This window comes from Oryza brachyantha, chromosome 6 (genome assembly GCF_000231095.2).
Source record: "Oryza brachyantha chromosome 6, ObraRS2, whole genome shotgun sequence".
NCBI lineage: Eukaryota > Viridiplantae > Streptophyta > Magnoliopsida > Poales > Poaceae > Oryza > Oryza brachyantha.
The window spans coordinates 16,074,277-16,095,739 of record NC_023168.2 but is presented as its reverse complement, the minus strand read 5'-3'; the positions used below and the strand labels follow the sequence as shown (position 1 = coordinate 16,095,739).

The following is a 21,463-nucleotide window of genomic DNA, read 5'->3' as shown; positions in this document are numbered from 1 at the left end:
CGCGTGGAAAACAAGAAAGCTAAGTTAACTTAGCTGCTCACCGGAACGCAGCCTAAGTTAAGGTGTATATCCACATACCACATACATTTCCTCTAAAGCAATTTGGCTTTGCAAATTTACCCCTCTTGTGCAAATTTACCACTAAAGTACCAAATTTGCCTTTGCTCTCCCTCTTGTGCAGATTTACCACTAAAGTATCAAATTTGCATTTGCTCTCTCATCTTCCTCCATTCTCATCTTCTTCCTTTGTAACCGCTGTCGACCATCAACTCATCAAAAGCTCCGATGTCAGCATACTCTGAACTCTATCCCTGCACTCTGCCACCTCGCTTGAGCTCCTCTAATGGCGCCATTAATGTGCCAGCTCGATCGAGCTCGATCCAGCACCCTCACGCTTGAGACAATTGGTAGCCTAGCTCGACGACAGAATTGAACTGGCAGCAGAGCTCTCTACGCGAAAGACTACTAGAGAATTAAAAGTGTGTAGAGATATAGATACATACGGTTAGAGATAAATAAAGAAGAAAAATGGTGAAATACAGAATTTCAAATCCAGTCGTAATCGTTCGCTTTGCTCCCTTTACGACTGAAGAGAAATATTAGAGATATAGATACGTACATACGGTTAGAGATAACAGAGTCTAATAGGAACTCTAGAGATAAAGATAAAATCCTAGAGAGATACGATAGAATATTTATCTTGTGCTCCAAGTTTCTATCTCTAATATACCCTATAAATATACCCACGAGGGTCAGTGTAATATACAACAGATCATAAATTCTCTCCCATCCAATATTTTCAGTTTTTTTTACTTTCTTAATAAATAATTTTATTACTAAACCTCGAAAAAAAATATTTTTACTGCATAAACCTTTTAGTCACGTCATTATTGGTGGTGTGGCAAGACAACGCTGTCACGCAAGCTGGATGGCATGACAACATTGTTTTGCCATGATAATGCTGATGCCTTGGCAAAAATGTTTATGGTAAAAATATTTTTCTCGAAGATTTACTAATAAAATTATTTGTTAAAAAGGTCTAAAAAAAATTCAGCAAAGTGCAGGTATGGCTAACGGAGTCCATGCGTGCCGACAGCTAGCTAATGGAGGAAGAAAGTGATGAGGGATTAATTAAAGTAGCAAACAAGACGGTTACTACTGAACTATGTGGCCTATACACCTCAACTTTAGGGTAACCAATAATTTTCCAAAATGAATGCCATTATATATCATGTGGATACTTTTAGAAAAATTAAGCTAAAAGCAAGAGTCCATACCAAGCACATTGGATAATTAGTAACCCTTTCACCACTTTCAAATCTAACGCCCTATAAAATGCTATCTCCGTTCTATAATAATTTTGACAATGTAGTCTACGCACTGCAGTTATTATAGACAGAATAATGGTTCTTGGCTTTTTCTAAATTATTGAGATGTCATTTTTTTTCGTAGCGCAAGCTCCTATTTTGCATATGTTGTTGTGGTAGATCTCTTATTAGATCCGTAACTTTGAAACCTACCTAATTGAAGTTCAGCAAACGAAAAACCCTTAACATGTCAATCAAAACCATCTTGGGATATGGTTTAGTGTATTATTGGTGCTGTCAACAACCGGTTCTGTAGTTTAGAGCAGAAACAGCTTTTAGCACACCTTACATGCCATATAAATAGTTATAAAAAATATGAAAAAATTTGACAAAATAGATTAATATGATTTATATCACTCCACAAACATGTAAGTTTAAATTCAACTTCTACGAGTTATAGCAAAAAAAACAAATAAAACTGAAACTAAGTATACGCATATTAATAATTGTTTTTGTTATTTTTGCTACAACTTGTAGAAGTTGAATTTGAACTTGCATGTTGGTGAAGTGATATAACTCATATTAAACTATCTTGTTAAAGTTTTTTATATTTCTATGACTATTTAGGCATGCAAGCAACGGATGTACATACACCCGTGTATTAAAAAATTGCTTCCGTAGTTTAGAGTGAATATAGACTGCCAACCAAATTTAAGAATAAACAAATGGACTTTAGCTTTAAGAACAATACAAAATCGGGGCACAAACACAATAACAAATCAGTATTGAGTAATTCTAAAATTTTGGGATTATAAATTATGGACCCAACTATAACTGAGCGTCCATACGAAAATGCTAGTACAACTATAATATTACATCCGTCCCTAAATATTTGACGCCGTTGAATTTTTTTTATATATGTTTGATCATTCTTCTTATTCAGTTTTTTTTAAAATATGTAAAGCTATATATATATATATATATGCACAAAAGTATACTTCACAATAAATAAAATGATATAAAAATAATTAATAATTATGTAAATTTTTTTAAATGAGACGAATGGTCAAACATGGATAAAAAGTCAATGACGTCAAACATTTAGGGATGGAGAGATAGTATCAATTATGACGTTTGGTATTATTATATTAAAAAAATTATAATTGAGAATAAACCAGGTTCTACCGAGTATTTACTGATTCCAAGTTAACAAGTAAAATTATTACATTGAGACTCCAGCACAATTACAAATTTGTAGTCACTAAATTCACAGTTTAAAATTATAAAATCATGAACAACGTGGAATGCAATGAAAGGAAAATGACAATAACCTGTATAATTAATCTTCGTATCATGCATGATTTAGGCAAGGTCAATTGGAGATGACTTTTACACGCACGCGTCAACACGTACAAGTTAGTGAGGTCTGGGTGCGTGTAAATTGAAATGAATTAATGGTGTGTACTGGGATGAAAAATGGCATCCTCGTCACAAAGAGTTATGGCCGCGTTTGCGTGGGTGAGGTAAGTTAACTTATCTCGGCACGAAAACGTAGCAATATATTAGTACATGATTAATTAATTATTAATTATTAAAAAATATAAAATAAATTAATATGAATTTTAAAACAACTTTTCTATAGAAGTTTTTCGCAAAAGAAACCCGTTTAGCAATGTGGAAAATGTGCGCGTGAAAAACGAGGGCGATAAGTTAACTTAGGGGGCGAAGAACGCGGCCGAGAAAAGGGTCAAAATTCGGCCTGATCGGTGATCAGTGCACCACCACAGTGCAGCTAACAAAGCCGATAAGAGTATAAAACGTGATTAAGTTGCTGCACACTATGGCACTATCTCGCCTGCCTTTTCTTTCAAACTAATACTACCCCACCACAACAATTTTATCAATTGTATAATGGAAGAAAGTCTATTATACCTAGATTCAAATGTGAATAATTTCACATGCACGTTAAAAACTTGCATGCATCCCTCTAATTAGTTTCCATGTGCTTTATAAATTTCTGTTTTGTATGCATACCTGCAGGTTGGGATTTAATTATAACCATCCAGCTAATTCAATACGAAATAAATATGTATACTCTTAATCTTAGTACTTCGATCTTGCATGATGATTATTTTAGGATGCGAATGTACATGCCCGTATGTTACAAGTTGCAACAAGCATCCATTAGACCAGACCAGAGTCACCAGACCCATAAGATTTATAATCAACTAAAAAATAGTCTATAAAATATTAGATTTATTAGGTTATGGTTGTTTGCAATGCGAAAAAAACAGATGCAATGCAAGAGGTGGGATCAGTATAGATCTATTGGTCGAACTCCCGTCTATTTACGAGACTTTTAATTTTTTGTCACTATTTATCCTATCATCTTAATCCCTCACAGCTACAGTGAGACAGGAGTGATAAAAGATTTACCACTCACCATGTAAATGTGGCAAATAGTTAAATTTCCCTCTATTTACCCACGTGAATACTTTATATGCTTAGAAAGTTTATAATATTATATTTTTGTACTCTATATTACACACAAAGTTTATAAATAAAAAATTTATACATAGAAACAAATTTTACAAATAGTAGAAGAAATATCTACTTTCTTATACATATCATGTTAGAAAGTTATATCTATAAATATTATATAAATTGTTTATATATTTTTTCTATATAGAAGGTTTAAATACGTATACAATTTCAGAATGTTCGCGCGGCCAACAGACACACATAACGATAGCATTTTCAGTAGAAGAGTACCGAGGGAAAATGACGAGTTCGCTTTTTCAAGTACAATAGTAGAGATAAATTAAATCTCGGAAGAAAAAGTTGAGAAAAGATCCGAAGAAAAAGTGTGTAGCTAATTTAATCCTTCGCCTATAAATACCCAGCAGCGCGAGCCGTGTCACCCACCACGCACACAGTTCGCTCTCCACTAGCTTGCTTGCTTTGATCAGCAGCGCGGCTGCTTCCGTTTTGTCCGCGCCCGCCCGCCACCGGCCTGCACCAAGACACCATGGGCGTCTTCGCCGTCACCAAGGTGTCCGAGGGCCCCGTCCGGCCGTCCGCCGCGACGCCGTCGGAGACGCTGCCGCTCGCCTGGGTCGACCGCTACCCGACCCACCGCGGCCTCGTCGAGTCCGTGCACGTGTACCTCCACCACGACGGCGCCGTCCAGGCGCCGGTGCCGGTCGTCGACGGGGAGGTGGAGGCGGCCGCCCCAGGCGAGAAGAAGGTCAGGGCGGCGGCGAAGGCGAGGAAGCCTCTGGCGGCGGTCGTCCGCGGCGCGCTCGCGGACGCGCTGGTGCACTACTACCCGTTCGCCGGGCGGATCGTGGAGGACACGCCGGGGCGCCCCGCCGTGCTGTGCTCCGGCGAGGGCGTCTACTTCGTGGAGGCCGCCGCCAACTGCACCCTCGCCGACGTCAACTTCCTGGAGCGGCCGCTGCTGCTGACCAAGGAGCAGCTCGTGCCGTGCCCGACGCCGGAGCAGTGGGCCGTCGAGCCACACAACAGCCTCGCCATGATACAGGTTCGTCCATCCTGCTTCCTTTTTGCTTTGCACTGTTAGAGTTAGATATGGTTGTGTTTTTCATGTGTCCTGCGTGATGAGAAATCGACATGACAACTAGCATGCGGATTTAGTAATTGACCAAATTATGAAATATGCACGTCAGACTTAATTTTGGGCAAAGAAAATAGTCCTTCCTTTTTTGCATTCTAAGTATACTTGATTAGTACATGAGTTAAATGCATTCAACATTATTAGCTCTTTTCTTATACAATTTGACATTTTACAAAAAAATAATCTTTTTTTCATTCAAGCACGCAGATCGGTTAAGTGTTTGATCAGTTGAGAGCTCACGTGTTCTCGTGTTCTCGATGATGTGATGTGTGATTTGCAGGTGACGACGTTCACCTGCGGCGGCTTCGTGATCGGGCTGCGCACCAACCACGCGGTGGCCGACGGCACCGGCGCCGCCCAGTTCCTGAACGCCGTCGGCGACCTTGCCCGCGGCCTCCCGGAGCCGAGGGTGAAGCCGGTCGTCTGGGGGCGCGAGCGCTTCCCCGACCCGGACATCAAGCCCGGCCCGCTCCCGGAGCTGCCGGTGCTGCCGCTCCAGTACATCGCCTTCGACTTCCCGGCCGCCTACCTCGGCAAGCTCAAGGCGCAGTACGCGGCGTCCACCGGCGGCAAGATCTGCTCCGCCTTCGACGTCGTCATCGCCAAGCTCTGGCAGTGCCGGACGCGGGCCATTGGCCCCGGCCCCGGCGCGGAGGTCAAGCTCTGCTTCTTCGCCAGCGTCCGCCACGTGCTCCAGCTGGAGAGCGGCTACTGGGGCAACGCCATCTTCCCGGTGAAGGTGTCCGCGCCGGCGGAGAAGGTGGCGGCCTCGTCGGTGATCGAGCTCGTCGGCATGGTCCGGGAGGCGAAGCGCCGGGTGTCCGACGAGTGCCTCAGCTGGGCGGAGAGCCGCACCGGCGGCCGCGACCCGTTCCAGATGACGTTCAACTACGAGTCCGTCTACGTCTCCGACTGGAGCAAGCTCGGCTTCAACGACGTCGACTACGGGTACGGCACGCCGTCGGCGGCCGGCCCGCTGGTGAACTGCGACCTCATCTCGTCGGTCATCGTCATGAGGGCGCCGGCGCCGCTCGCCGGCACGCGGCTGCTGGCGAGCTGCGTCACCAGGGAGCACGCCGACGACTTCGCCGGCAGGATGAGGGAGGATCTCGTCTAGTGGCCGCCCAACACTATTCGTCACGTACCCAAATTTCATGGATTATTTAATATTATTGTTGCAGTGTTATCTGTCGTGGTATGCTTTTTTTTTCATGAGAAAAAAAATGTACGAGAATAGGTAGGATCGAGCTACCTATATCTCTGATGATTTCAACGTGAGAGCCTGAGAGGTGTAAAAACCCATAACCTCAGTAGGTAGTGTGCTTTCTCATCAGTAAGCCATGTGGGTGTGTGTACCATTCCAAGAGTGTTATTACCAGTGAAAAATGTTTACCCGTGTCATTGTATATATTTTAAAGTTGTTTGGGAAGATTAATTATATACTAATGTATGTTTGCATACTCTTTGTTTCATACCGTAAGACTTATGGATATGTCTAAATTTAACTATTTATTAATATATATTGCTAGCACATTTATTTAGATTCATTAGTATCTATATTATTCATTTAAATTTTTTTACCTTGTTTAATTTTCTGTCCATTGCATTTTCCCTTTTGCAGTAGCCAAATTTTTAGTCCATACGAAAAAAAACTATAGGAAAAAATGATTTAAAACTTGTGTAAGTCGTGCAAGTGACATGGATCAGATTTTGAATGTGTTGTAATGGCATAGATCTGAATAGGTGAATAGTATGTTTATACATTTCAAAACCGTAAAAGCTACAATAGTATAAAACTAGTTAATCCATTTTATTAAGTAGTGAAAAATAAATAAATTGTACAGTGTACCATTTACATGTTCCTGTTTGGGATGTGGTTCAAGGTTCGGCTGCATGGATGGTCTTCTGATCAATCTGCAAATAATAATAGTACCCGAGAGAGTGACACTCTTCAGATGGATGTTTGCAATAATATATTAGTACTGTCATTTGGAGTAGTTAGCTTTTGCTGTAGAAGGTCATTCGTCCAGTTGACTTCAACGGCAAGGGAAGGTTATGCCATGAAAAGTTGATAATTAATTAGTCAATTCCATCCACATTGGCTGTCCCTAGCACTGTTAGCTAGGATCACCCTAGCAATACTGAATACTGATACCCTCGCTCTTATTTGAGGATTATTATAGTAAATTCTACCAAACTTATTTTTTATCCAAAATCATCTGAATGATTATTGACATCGTCATTGGAGTGATTTTGCCGCCCGTGAGGCCTCCGAGGCCCGGTTGAAGGCCATAAAAATTTTGGATTTTTAGATTATCTGTTTTTTTAGTAATTTAAGGGTATCGGTGCCTAGAATAATTACTTTAAGATCAGATGAAATATACATATGATTCATCCATGATTTCAAAATCACTTCCACGGTGGTTAGTGTTTAATTGCCATATTAGTGATCAGTGATCTGTGGCTGTACTTTAGTTGGTCGCTTTGGAGAGAGCCTACCCGAGAATAATTCTCTTTTGTTCGACCAACATTGTCTTAATCCATGTTAGTGGTTACATACTTACATGGTCACTTGATTATTATTTAATTGATTGTTTCATTTTGTAATAATAAATATTATTTATAAACTATAAGGATTGTTTCTTTCCTAGGCCTTTTTACTATCCTTAAATATTATCTTGAGTATAAAAAATTTTAGCGCAAAATTCCAGTACCTTAAGGTACATGGTACCTCGGGCACTAAATTTTTACACTAAAAATTATGGTTTCTCGAGGTATTTTTTAAAAATGATAAAAAAACAATTCTTTTCTACTCTTTTCATGTGCAATATATGATGTTGGTTAGTCAATACAACTAACCAACGTTAAAAAGAGAGAGAGAGTATACAACTAAGCCTTAGGGGGTAGTAGGTGAGGATTATTAACCAACTTAATTTTGGTCTGAAAGGCGCTGGAGTGTGCGAATGGTAGGACATGAAGTTGAAGAAGTGATGTGAGCATAGAAGGTGAAAGATAAACTACCATCTCTTGGATTAATACAACTGTCACCTCGGTCCTTAGTTAATTTGTTGGAAGTTGGAACTGCCATCCATTTCACTTTACTATGTACTACCTCCATCTCTAAATATTTGACGATGTTGACTTTTTAACACATATTTGACCATTCATTTTATTTAAATTTTTTTATAATATGTAAAGTTATATATATGCATCAAAGTATATTTGATAATAAATGAAATGATATAAAAATATTTAATAATTATGTAATTTTTTTAATAAGACGAAGAGTTAAACGTGTATTAAAAAGTAAACGGTATCAAATATTTAGGGTGGGAGGAAGAAGTATTATAAACAGATGATCTAGGTGCCTTTCATGTATAAGGAACTAGACAGAACAATGACGCATAGATTCGACTCTCCCTTTATAAATATTGATGTTCAGGATAAGACTCGATAAAATAAAACTTTTACTAATTATTTTTAGCGATAGAAAACATACCCGTCGATAAAGAAGCGGCAACGATGACTTTGCTATTTACCAGCCCGGTCTTTCGGATGAGTTCATGTGGACAGAATTTGAGTGTGTATGTTCATAGGAACGAGTGTTTATGTTTGTACTGTGTTTCTAAAATAAACATCTTGAATGTTAACTTATAAAAAACTAAAATATATATCTAATTTATGTGCACATAAGTCTCAAAAAGAACCACGACAAGATCATAAACATATTAAGTTAACTTATCATCACAGGACGTGTATCTTTCCATAAACATCTAAGGTTTATTATCAAAGACCATCTATGAAATGGATGCATGACTCAGCATTTTTTTCTCTGAGGGTATGTACAAAAACGTTTATTAGCTGACTCTCTTAAACGCCACGTATGCAAATTTGTTGACATGGAGGAAAGAGAGAAAATGAGTGAAAAAAGTCATTGTCATGCATGACAATGGCTAAGAGTTGACTCTTAGCATGTATTAAAGAAAATTTTGTTCTATGAGAATGTATAAAAAGGAAAGTATTATAATAAAAATCATTTTTATTGTATTAATGAAGAAACTATACATAACTCTAACTTTGCACTTATCATTTTAAAAAAGGTTTTGGTTGCTGACGTGGATTAGACAAGAGTTCATGGTGGGCTCTACCTTTGAACATGCCCTAAATTCTAGAGTGAACTATAATTTAAGCCACTATTTATTACCCACAATTTTACTTTCAACCACCCTTAAACCAATCTTTTTTTTTTACTTTAGACTAATTAATGTTATAAATTTTGTAGATTGGACACCCAAGCCACTTCCATGGCAAACATAAATATAGCATGCAAGCTACCAGTGGAGCCTCCGTGTCACCCCCCTAACCCTAGGGTTGATTTGGACAGCAACTAAAGTATCACTCGCTGCCGCCCTCTCCACCCATCTTATACCTCATCACTGCTTGAGCGGCCACTAACAAATTGTGCAGCTGCTAGAACTAAGGCAGCGGGGCTCTTTCCTCCCCCCAAGGGAGCAGCAAGGGATGGCGCAACGTGACAACAGGGAAGGCAGACAAGCATCGCCTAGATATCAGCCCACCATGACTAGATCCAGTGACAGGGTGGTAGAGGGATAGTGCTAAAGCATAGAGGGGTAGTAGGCAGTGGTCAAGAGTGCCAGCAGAGTTAGGGCAATGAGCTCGAAGGTGGCGACTTGGACTGTTGGTTCTAGCACCCCCCTCTCCCTAGGCAGATTTGATGAACTCTTGGTTGGATCCAAGGCCCTTCGATGGGAGGGGTTGGGTCCATGGAGGGAGCTTCAACAATGATGGTAGGCATGACATGGTGGCATGGGTTCTACATGGCGGTGGCACACTGCTCTCAGTGATGACAGCAAGCTTGGTGAAATGATAGGAGGCAACGACGGGTGTGGTAGTCAAGAACATTGCATAGTGGCTAGCGTTGTCAAAGATGGGTGTGGACAGCATGCCATGAGGAAGTGGGGAGGCCGCGGTACAGAGCAACGTGCTGCAAGAGGTGGAGATGTAGGTCAAAGGTGTAAGTAGGCAGGGTGGTGATGAAGGTTTGCACCACTACGGTATGGACGATAGTGAGGAGTCATCCTTCTTCCCATTGTGCCCCCTCTCTATGTGGAGCTATTCCTCTCCTCTGGATAGCCTCTATTTCAGTTGTGGGAATCTCCATGGTCAGGGATTGAGTTGATTGGGCTTGCGGCCCTTTGATTGCATGTGGGTAGGCAGCGGTGGTTGACAAAGTTTGTCGGTAGCGTAGGACATCGGTTCCTTCTTAAGAAGGGTCATCCTAACCGACCAATAGTATCTACGCCCCAAAGATGCTCAGATAATGGGGACTTCCGCAATCAACATGGTATAATGAAAAAGGAGAGCACGATGATTTTCGAGTGAAAGCCTTGCCTATTTTCAAGCCTGCAGCAGCTATGCCTTCAGGACTCATAACCCTCATAGGGGCATTGTCATTGCCTCTCCCCTTCCCCTCTAGTGGTTTCCTAGGCGACAACAATGTTCTTTGTGCCACAACCTCCCTAGGGGCATCATTTTGAAGACTCATTTCCTACCAACTCTTCTCTAGATAGTAGTCCTCCCGCGGTGGCTCCTCTATTCGCCACAAGATAGCCATGTTAGAAGGCTCAGGGTGGGGGAGAAGATACATTCTTCTCTCTCACCCTCTTTCTCCAACTTAAAGGCGCGAATAGAATTAACTGTGTTAGATTTGTCTTTACCATGTTTATTCATCAGGAGTGGGTGCACTCACTCTAGGTGTGAATCTTGGTTTTTTATTTGTTTTCTTGATTATATTGTCCTAAGAATACAGTAGACTGGGTGCAGTTATTATAGACGTGAATTTTGCTCGTTTGTTTATTTGTTTTCCTAATTATATCGTCCTAAGATAGTAGTATTCTGATTTTCCCTTGCTATATCGATATGAAATCTCACACTATCTTCTATATTTCGTTTCGATGAAAAAATAGTATTCACATATATGGAGTTCATGCTTTAAGTCATTGCTATGTACCGAATAGTTTGTTTGTGTGGTCTAGACTATAACAATTATTAAAAATAATTACTATGGAGTACAGAGTATAAATACTTGATTCAAAGTGAAAAGAGAAAATAAAAGACGCTAGAACCGCAATTCGCTCTAAGTTTCAGCGTAGGACCCTGACTTTCACGATCGTTGACAGGTTCAACGATGATTTTGCGTATACCGAAGCACCGGAGGTAGAGCCAAAATACCGTAACAAACAAGTGTTTTCTGTAGGCTGGTTGTAGGCCCCGGTGATAATAAATATATTAAACCCATGACAAAGCCCCTGATTCTGGTCGTAAACCAACCCATGTTGAATACCAACAGTGTACCTGCTTACAATTCTCAGCCATCTTTCATTCATTTATTCATATGCATTACTTACACCTCATTTTTTTCACTTCAGCTTACGTTTATAAGCTAAATTTTAATTTTTTAATCTTAAATTTAAAGTTAAATATTATTTCTTTTATCATGTTTTATTTTTTTCAACCTTAGCTTAAAAGCACGTATATAAAAGTTTTATTTATATATTATTTTTTGTTTATAAATGTATACCGTTCGACAATCGTCCCCTCAACTTCATCAGCAGTTGCAGTTCACTACCACACATGGAAGGTCTTCCTGCAACAATCATTGATAGTTGGAAGCTAGTTCACATCATCTTCATAATTGTGTGCTTCTAGTAACAGTGTCAGCGATCAGCACGAGCAGATCGATCACTCCTTTTGTTACAACGTTCTGCTCACTTTCTTGCAACAAACGCCAAGCCGTACAAATCATTCTATAATTGCAGGGAGGCAGGTGACCGGCAAACTGAAGATCTCAGATACCAACCGACACTGAAGTACTCCCAGTAGTCAATATTGAGAAGAAAAATTAGGTACTAATTCGGGCTACAGTTAAGCTAGCCATAGCTAACGCACATTGTTTTTCATTGACACTTTGGGGTGGCCTCAATTAATAAGAAAGCTAACTCAAGTGTAAATAGGCTGATAAAACATCACATCGACCAAACCGCTTGTTTTGCTCATCCTCGCCGGCCTAATTCAGCAGAGTTAGGTGCCAGTATAGCACAATGAGTCTCGAATCAGCATACGTGCTGGAGCATATATGTTTGTTCATCACATGCTTATTACTTGCAAGCGATCTGCAACTAATCATCAACGACTGCACATATAAGATTACAATTTGTGATCTTATATATTTACAATGCGTGTGTTGATAAGAGATCGCACCATTCTGTTTGGAGGAAGAGCGAGAATTCCTTTGGAGGAAGAGCGAGAATTCTTTTTGAGCGAGAATTAATATGGGTCCCTCTCCGATATATTTTACTGGTATTATTATACTACCAGTAGAAGTAATCTCATCCGTTGATTTAAAAGGATATTTGGTATTTTGTTAATTAATTGATTAGTAATCTTTTATAATTATTTTTTGGTAATAAAGATCACAATAAAAATAATGATATTACCCCTTTAAATTTTAACTACATCTGATATTGTTGGTAGTATAATTTAATAATAATTATTCGATAAAAATAGATCAACTGATTATATTCTACTGTTAACGGTGGGCACCGGAGTCCGCCCAATTAATTTATGGGCGGAGGGAGCGCCCCATATGATCGAGGTTTGTAGACCGTATTTGCACCAACCATTTGTATTGTGATATACATACTGCATTTTTCACCAACCACATTTTTCACCAACCATGCCAATGGATCCTCACGTAGCCGCCGCAATATTGACCGTTCGGTCTTCAGTATGTATTATATGGTGGACGAAACTAATTAAAGTACACTAGCAATGTGGGATAAACGTAATCTGACGTTTGTTGGGATAACATTTTGTTCATGGATCTTGGACTCCTAAACTAATTTAATCATGGGGGCAATGCGAGTGGAAGTGTAACGTACTTTGCTTTGTCAATGTGTATGTATTGGCCTATTTTGGTATGTCTTTGTTAATTACTTTATGTAAAGGAGAACGAGAAACACATTTGATGGCCTTGGAAACTGGAAATGAAGGTCTTTGTTTTGACAAGATCACTGACTATATATGTTCAATGGATATATAATCCTTTTCAGTTAAACAAGCAATAACAATACAATATGATCCCCGTCAGACAGCCGGATTCAATATTACCGGCGCATAACGAGCTTGAATACATCATTTAGAAGTTAACCTGATCACATTCATTAAACAATACAAATGTAAACTTTGTTTCAATAAAATGTTGTATAAACATGGACATTTATACAGAGCGACCGTGGAGTAGCACTATTATCCATGTTAATGCATGTGCACTATTATCAGTGGAGTAGCAATTTTTTAGTTGTAACGTTTGACCATTCGTCTTATTTAAAAATTTAGTATAAATATAAAAAATGATAAGTTGTGTTTAAAGTTTCTTCAATAATAAAATAAGTCATAAGCAAAATAAATAAGATTTTCATAATTTTTTAAACAAGAAAAAAAAAATCAAACCTCTTACGTTTATTTAATCTGCATGTGACCGAGCGACTGTCGGCAGATCTCTGCGCTGTCACCAGTTCAAAGCGTGAAACCACGGCGCGGATTGCTCGCCTTAAAAAAAAAATAAAGAAAGATGGTGTACACAGGACGAATTCATAAAACAAATCGAATGCAATCGAATACATAACAGCATCGATGGGCCAAGCCTTTCCAGTATGTTGTATCCCCTGTTTTGACTAAAGACCATAATTAAGAACCCTCGGAGTCAATGATACTCAGACAAGTGTTGTCAGTGAAAGGGACATGCATGACATGATGCATCATGTCGTTATCCACCAACGCAGCGTTGACCGAACAAACCCATGTCTACTTGCTGGATGGAGCTCGGCCCGTCGAACTTTCGGCCCATAGAAGCTATTAAATATGGCGCCGTGGCCCGCCAAACCTCGGCCCGATTTCAGGCCTCTTCCACGTTGGCCCAACTAAATTCAGCCCGATTTTGCCAGGACCGGCCCATCCATAAGATTCCGGAATATGGGCAGGCCGGCCCACAAATGGTCGGCCTGGTCGAGCCACGTTTCAGACAGACGTGGCAGCCCATGAGCGGAAAACCTCAATATGGATGGCTAGCGATAAACGGATCCGAATTGCTTGAGATCCATCTTAACCGTGTGGAATTGGTCTGAGTGAGATTTCTTGGGCTTTTTTCCCAATTGTTGGCCCGTTCATGATGATATGCAGCCCATTTGAAATTCAGAATAGGATAATGTATGGTTCTGTGCGACCAGGTAATCCATTGTAGCAATAATTTTGCACGATGAATCGATGATCCACTCCAGTGCGAACCATTGGGAAATAAGTTCACCGGAAGTCACTTAACTTACCATCGAGTTTTCAAATCATTCCTAAACCACAATATTAGAAATGTTGAACCTTAGACATGTAAATCTCGTTTAAAATAGATCCTAGGACAGTATGAAAGGATGGTTTCGCTAACATGACATTTTAACCTAGGTCTACTTGTGCTGACTAAGCGCTTACATGTTAAGAATAAATATGGGCCCACGTATCATCCTCACCCTTAATCTCTCTCGTCCTCCATCTCTTTCCCGGTGAAAAGGGGACAGTGCCACTGACAGCTCGGCTTGGGGAAGAGAGGACAGCGGCGGCGAGGCATCGCGTAAGGTCGTCATCCAGGGTGCTTCATGGCGGACGAGGTGCCCCCAGCTCTGGCTCCAGCGTCGGTAAGAGGGATGACGACGCAAATAGGCAGTCGCGGCAATGACCTAGGAAGGCAACGGTGGCGGCTAAGGGCGACGCTCTTCCCGTGGTAGCGAAACCATCCATGCATACTGTTTTTTGACCTAATCTGCATAGTTTTATATAGTTTAGGAGTGAAGATTTCTAGTATTGGCCCTATTGGGATTTAGGGATGTCTCGTATATTTGATGTAAAGTCGAGGGACGACAAATGAACTTATTCCTTTAACATGGGCCAGGATGTATGTATATTCCATCGATCTGTATTTTTCATTTGACATCACCGGCCATTCGGCCAACAGAGCAGTATTGCTGGTACTCCGATATAACCCTATTAAAAAAGAGTAGGCTGCGTTCTTTCGTTCAAATTGCTCTTTGGTTTTTACCCACACATTTACAAATTGTTAAAGGGTATAACTTTAAGGTTTGCATATAAAATTGTATCATCTCATCCATCTAATCTAGACTTTTTTATTTTGTATTATTTAATTACATAATTGATACAGTTAAATAAATAATAAAAATCAGATAATCTAGAAAGAACCGTGATACCGGGCCATGGATGTGTGATGTCCCGTTGACCTCCATGCTTGCCGACCACCTCGGCACCTCGCTGCATGGTCGGTCAAAGCGCTGTCTCACTGTCACCATGGCGGCATCTTCGAGTCTCCGGACTCCGGCCACGCGCTCTCTAATACTCTCTTTTTAAAAAAATCATTCACTTTTAACTATTTGTCTTATTAAAACATATAAATATTAATTATTTTAGCTTTTATCACCGCGAGAAGAAGTTGTCCCTAAATCGCTCTTAGAGCAAGTTCAATAGTATAGCCAACTATTAACTCTAATTCATCTATAGTCAATCTAATAGTCAATTTATATAATAGTGACATACAAAATATCGATACATGGTCCTACATGTCATACACATATTTTGTCTTGGAGCCCGTGTACAGCTGGCTATAAATTAGTAACACATCTCTCTTCTTTCTTCTCTCTCCTCTCTAATCTCTTTAAAATATGCTTATAGCTGCCTTATAGCTGGCTTCTATAGTACCTGCTCTTATCACCCGATGAAGACGACGGATTTGGCGGAGAGGACGAGCTGCTCTCTTCCAACGCCGATGTGTACTGCTCCCGACTTCCGCACGCTCACAGGGCGGCCTGCCGCGCTCCGCCCTCTTCCACGCCCGATGCCTGCACTTTCGCTGGCTCCGACGACCCGCTCGATGGAGGGGAGGGGAAGGGACACTCACTGAAGCAGGACATTCACACTGGGGCAAGATGCTAAGGTTAAATATAGAATTTCACAGACTGAGGCTTCTGGGCTAAGACCACCCACTGCGGGTCGTGCCATTGCCAGTAATGTATCTTTCAATCCTCTTAGCCCAGACCACAAGAGCCTTCACTGTGAAACTTGTGGCCTGCTCACGCACATAGCGCACTTGGTACATGAGGCAGTACCCCACACTGAATGCCCTAATACTCGCTCTTTTTTAAGCTCTTGACTTTTAGTTATTCATCTTATAAAAAGTATATACTTATTAATTATTTTCTCATAATTTGACTTATTACTAAAGACACTATAACTAATTTTGTGTTTATAAAGAAAATATTAAATAAAATAAATTATCAAATATAATTCAAAAGTTAACTATCTCAAATAAGAGAAATATGGAGTATTACAGTCATGCTACATTAAAAGATTTTTAGTCGTGTACGCGTGATTAGAACAAGGTAGTAATCTCCACCCAGTGAACCAGACCTTAAAGAAAACGACATCGATCTGATCCGAAAAACCGCCCGGAATTAATTGCGCACACGGAAGAGACCGGCCGTTTCCTGCCTGCTGCTGCTGACGCCGCCGCGGCACCGGCGCGCCGCAGCAGGCAGGCAAAAACAACGACATCCACCCCCCGACCGCGGGGGCGCGCGGATCGGATTGGCCTGGATCTCTCGCCTGGCCGACCTGAGGCCATGCACAATGCATTATGTGTCAAGAAGCCTCAGCCAGATTCCTCTCCAGCTAGGATAGAACTGTGCCCCAAACAAGCTTCTCGTCTCCCCTGCAAGAGACACATGCCTCGCAGGCTTTTTTGTTAGCTTTTTGTTAGTCTTAGCAGCTGAAGAGTGAAGAGCTCCGCCTTCGTCGCCGGAACGCGCGCCCCGTTCGCCGTTGCCGCGCCCCTTCCGCCGGCGCCGAGCCCCGTCCGCCGACGCCTCCCGCCCGACGAGCCGCCCCTCCCCAGATCCGTCGCGCCCCGTCCTCGGCCGAGCTCCGTCTGCCGCGCCACGTCTGCCGTCGCCGCGCCCCGTTCATCGGCGCCGCGCGCCGTCAGCCGACGCCACCCCCGACCGCCCGACGAGCCGCCGCTCCCCAGATCCGCCGCGCCCCGTCCTCGGCCGAGCTCTGTCGGCCGCACCCGTCCGCCGTCGCCGCACGCCGTCCGCCGGCTCAGCGCGCCGACCGCCGATCCGCCGCCCGCCCGACGAGTCGCCGCCCCCTAGATCCGCCGCGTTGCCACGGGGACGCGGCCGCCGCCGGTGCCCACCGCCCACCGGACGCGTCGTCGGGCTCCTCCGTCGGCCGCCGCCGCCGCCAGCTCCGTCGAGCCCACCAGTCGCCGGGAGAGAGAGGAGAGCATTGGAGAGGGTAGAGATGGGAGGGAGAGAGCCGGAGAGAAGAGAGAGAGAGGGGTGAGAAAAAGAATAAAAAATAAAAGGTGGGACCCACTCGAAGCTCCATACATTGTGGAATGTGTAGCTCTGTTGACATCTATTTTTTATTTTTGACATCTATTTTTTTTTTTAAGAGAGTAGCTTGCATTGCATGCCCTGATGGGTTGTGCTGAAGCCGAGCCGCCGTTCCAAAACCGGATATGCAAAGGCGGCTGTCCACCCACTGGGTAGGAGAGGAGAGGCTCGGTCTCGTCCCCCGTTGCTTTCGCTCCCGCTCCCCACTTGTCGCGGTTATTGTGGCTCGCGCGCGGTTTTGCCGCTGCTCGGGTGCAGTGGATTCCAGGCGTCCCTTTCGCCGGGTTAACTGCGCGGGATTGAGACAAAAACGAAGCTTCTTCCACTGGACGGCGCTGTACCACACAAGCCCGGTTTATCTTCGAAAATCTCTCGGCCAAAATTTTCAACCAAGTATTTACAACAGGATTTTCTGTATCTTTACTAGTTGTGTCAGTTTTGTGTGTGTGTGAGAGAGAGAGTTCAGTGAAGAATTGGCCCAGGAAGAAGCGGAATGGCAGACAAAAGATGTAAAATGCAAGTGAGAAGACGACAGGAGGTGGCTGGCTGGGATAGGGATACGAACAAGGGGGTTCATCAATCCCTTGTCTTGTTGTCAGATTCGCTATTCGCTCGGCATGATGAGCCGTTCCAGAAGCGTCCAAGCAGCGCGATCTCGAGAAACAGAGTGATACCGCTCGAGATAAACAGCTCACCTTTTGCAACGAAAACTTCTAGAAGCCACGAGGAACGATCCAAACTGAACTTGGACAAACAAACAAAGAGAAACGTACGGCGACGGTTTTCGTGTAAGGCTATTGATACAGTACCATCTGATCAAAAATTAATCAACTCGTTTAACCATATATATTTTTTTCCCTCGCAAAAGTTACTGTACAAGCTCAAGCCATGCCAAAGCACGCATATTTACATGGATCATGGATTTATACACAAGTAATATATACGGAATTTACACTTCAGATCTCTAGAAGGCACGCGGCCTGGACGTGGCCGGCGAACTCGGGCGGCGCCGGCGCGCGCGCCCACGACGCGGGCTTCCCGGCCTCCTCCCGCAGCGTGTACACCGTCTGGTCGCCGCCGTGGCAGCCGGACCCGATGACCACGACGCGGCCATCGGGGATGGCGGACACGACCGCCGCAGTGCGCGCGTCCTCCGGCACCGGCGCCACGGGCCGCCACGCTGCGGACGAGGAGGTGGCGCCGTGACGCGCCACGAGGTGCCCGTCGCGGAGCATGTACATGCGGTCGCCTGCTCCCGGAGCGGCGCAGCAGGTTCTCGGGCACGCTCCGTCGTCGACGAGGCCGTCTTGGGCAGGGGACCAGGTCGAGGTTGCGGGGTCGAAGGACTCGGCGGAGCCGACGAACTGTCCCTGTGCCGGCGTCGGGTACCCGCCGACGACCAGGAACTTGCCGCCAACGCAGAGCCCGCGCGGCTCGTCGCGCTCTTCCGCCATGTCGGGGAGCGCGGCCCACGCGTCGGCGTCCGGCTCGTACGCCAGGGCGGACCGGAGGGCGTTCTTCTCCTCGTCGTGGCCACCGGCGACGTACACCTTCTCACCGACGGCGGCGCACGCGAAGAACGACCGGCGGGGGCCCGGCATCCCCGCGCCGCGCCGCCACGCACCCGTCAAGAAGTCGTACACGAACACCGAGTCCGTCGGCGCCCACGTCTCGGGGTCCCATCCGCCGACTACCACCAGCCGCTTCCTCCCATCTCCGCCGTCCACCGCCGCGACCTGGCAGAACAGGGGCAAGCTCCCGCCCTGTCCCGGCAGCTCCGGCAGGGCATTCCACACCCCCTCCGCAGTGTCCAACAGCACCATCCGGTAGGAATTCCCCGGCCCACCGCCGGCCGACGACTGCTTGTGCGCCGGCCCAGCCTCGGCGAGCTCAGGGCGGGCCTGCACCAGCGCGAGCGCCGTGCGCGCCAGCCCCTCCGTCTTCCTCATGCGGTTGTACGCCGGCGACTCCACCTCCGACTTCCACTGGCGCGAGATGCGGCGCACCACCGGCAGCTGGTCGAACCCCACCCGGATGAGGCACTCCCTCGCCACCTCCTCCGGCAACCCGGGAATCAGCTCGTTGTCACCCATGATGCTCTTCGTCAATCCCTCAAACCGATCAATCAAAGCTGGAATTCGAGCTAGAAATGCGCGAGATGATGATTTCTTGGCTTCTCTTGTGAGCTTTGTGTGTTCGTGTGAGGCAGAGTGGCGGGAATGGCGTCCGCTACTTATACGGCGGAAGGGAGGGAACGGACGGCGGATGGAATGATGGGTTGCCTGATTTTTTTTGAGCGGTTTTTGTGGGCCCCTTTCTTTTGCACGGCTAAATGATTATTGTTTCTTTTTGTTTGGCTTTATCTGGATTTTATTTGACTCTGTGACGTTTAGAGATGACTAGATTAGTTCTTTTGGGCTTTTTTTTTTTTCTTATGGGATAAACGATATGGATGTCATTTTGGGAGGCTCTGTTTCCGGTAAGAGTGCCACCTCGGATGTACTCCTATGTTGTAAACGGTGGCAGGAGGAAAGGATGAGGTTGTTTGTGTGGAGGTTTATCTCAACAGCAATCACGCTTAGCTCAGTTTCGTTATGCTAATGAGCTAACAGTACTGTACTTCTCTGTATGCGTCTATTTGACATAACTTGCTGCTCTGTTCTGCACCAAGAGAACAGCAAAAATCCTTCACGACAAAGTAAAATAAAATCCTAACGGCATGAGACGAGTACTGTGCAGTGTGCATATCAAATAGGAGTACTCGTACAACAAAAGGCCAAGTTGGTCTAGTTCTACGAACACTCTGGTACACGGTGGCCATAAATGGGGCCCTCTTGGCCTCCAAAAATCTGTGCACTAGGCATGTGTGACTCCAGAAGAGGCATGGACGCATTGATGCAATAGTAGTGAACACGCTCCATGCCATCGTCTTCTTGGTTTTCTTTTCTCATTGATTTTACGCCCCTCAATTTAAAATGTAGAACATGTTTTATTTTATTATGATAATGCTTTGATTAAAGATTACTTTGTTAATATATTAACAGGAAAATATAATTGTAAGAAATTATTTTGAATACAAATCTAACAATACTAATTTTGTTTCATTTTACTCTTTTTGTCCCAAAATGCAGTGACCTTCACTGTAAGACCCTTTTCGGTTTAGAGGAATTTTACAATAATTTTAAAAGAATTGAACAGTTTTCTCTGTATTCTGAGATCTGAGAAAACTCTAAATCAAGGTACGAGGCTATTCAGTAGTTACAGGACAAGTCTAATCTTATCTTGCAAAAATTTGGCTCCTATAATGTGAAAAATATTCTTAGGTTCACGGTTTGATGGAGCTGTGTCGCTGGTACGACTCTCGAGTCTACACGCAGCTAGACACGTGTTGGGTCCAGCGCGCAGGTATCGCGCCGTGCCGCCGTGAAATCGTGCCACTCAAACAAGTGCCGGCGCGCTGGTGGAGTCAAAAACGCTTTGCAGCGAGCCGGGTGCCGTCTTCTGGGTTCGCGACGGTCTTTTCTTTCTACTGTCTCCCGCCGGTCGCCGCCACACGTCGTCCGGATCATTATTGATGCCGAGCGCGCGCACGCGTCAGAGGCAGAAGCCCTGCCTCCATGAACGGAACACGGAAACCACACGACACGAGCGCCTTTACGCGTGAGCGTGCTCCAGGCCTGATTGCAGTAGGCGGCGGGCGGCGAGGAGGTAAGGACCTGTTTAGTTCCAAAAATTTTTTTCATAAACATCAGAATTTTTTAATACCTAAATAAAGTATTAAATATAGATAAAAAAACTAATTACACAGTTATGAAAGAAATCTTGAGACGAATCTTTTAAGTCTAATTAGTTCATGATTAGGCATAAGTGATATAGTAACCAACATATGCTAATGACGGATTAATTAGGCTTAAAAGATTCGTCTCGCGGTTTCTAGGCTAGCCATGAAATTTGTTTTTTCATTCATGTCCGAAAACTCCTTCCGA

The 21,463-nt window shown here is 43.8% G+C and overlaps 2 protein-coding genes across 2 annotated transcripts; one reads left to right on the top strand and one right to left on the bottom strand.

The window, feature by feature from the left end:
* The first annotated feature begins 4,244 nt into the window (after positions 1 to 4,244).
* Positions 4,245 to 6,404, top strand: LOC102708902 (acyl transferase 10-like). Its single transcript, XM_006656138.2, has 2 exons — positions 4,245 to 4,851; positions 5,225 to 6,404. Exons 1-2 carry the CDS (start codon positions 4,336 to 4,338, stop codon positions 6,059 to 6,061), a joined length of 1,353 nt encoding a protein of 450 aa, XP_006656201.1. The 5' UTR covers positions 4,245 to 4,335; the 3' UTR covers positions 6,062 to 6,404.
* An 11,903-nt stretch (positions 6,405 to 18,307) lies between these two features.
* Positions 18,308 to 19,706, bottom strand: LOC102708812 (F-box/kelch-repeat protein At1g80440-like). Its single transcript, XM_040524847.1, has one exon. The coding sequence runs from the start codon at positions 19,568 to 19,570 to the stop codon at positions 18,434 to 18,436; it is 1,137 nt and encodes a 378-aa protein (XP_040380781.1). The 5' UTR covers positions 19,571 to 19,706; the 3' UTR covers positions 18,308 to 18,433.
* Between the last annotated feature and the right edge of the window lie 1,757 nt (positions 19,707 to 21,463).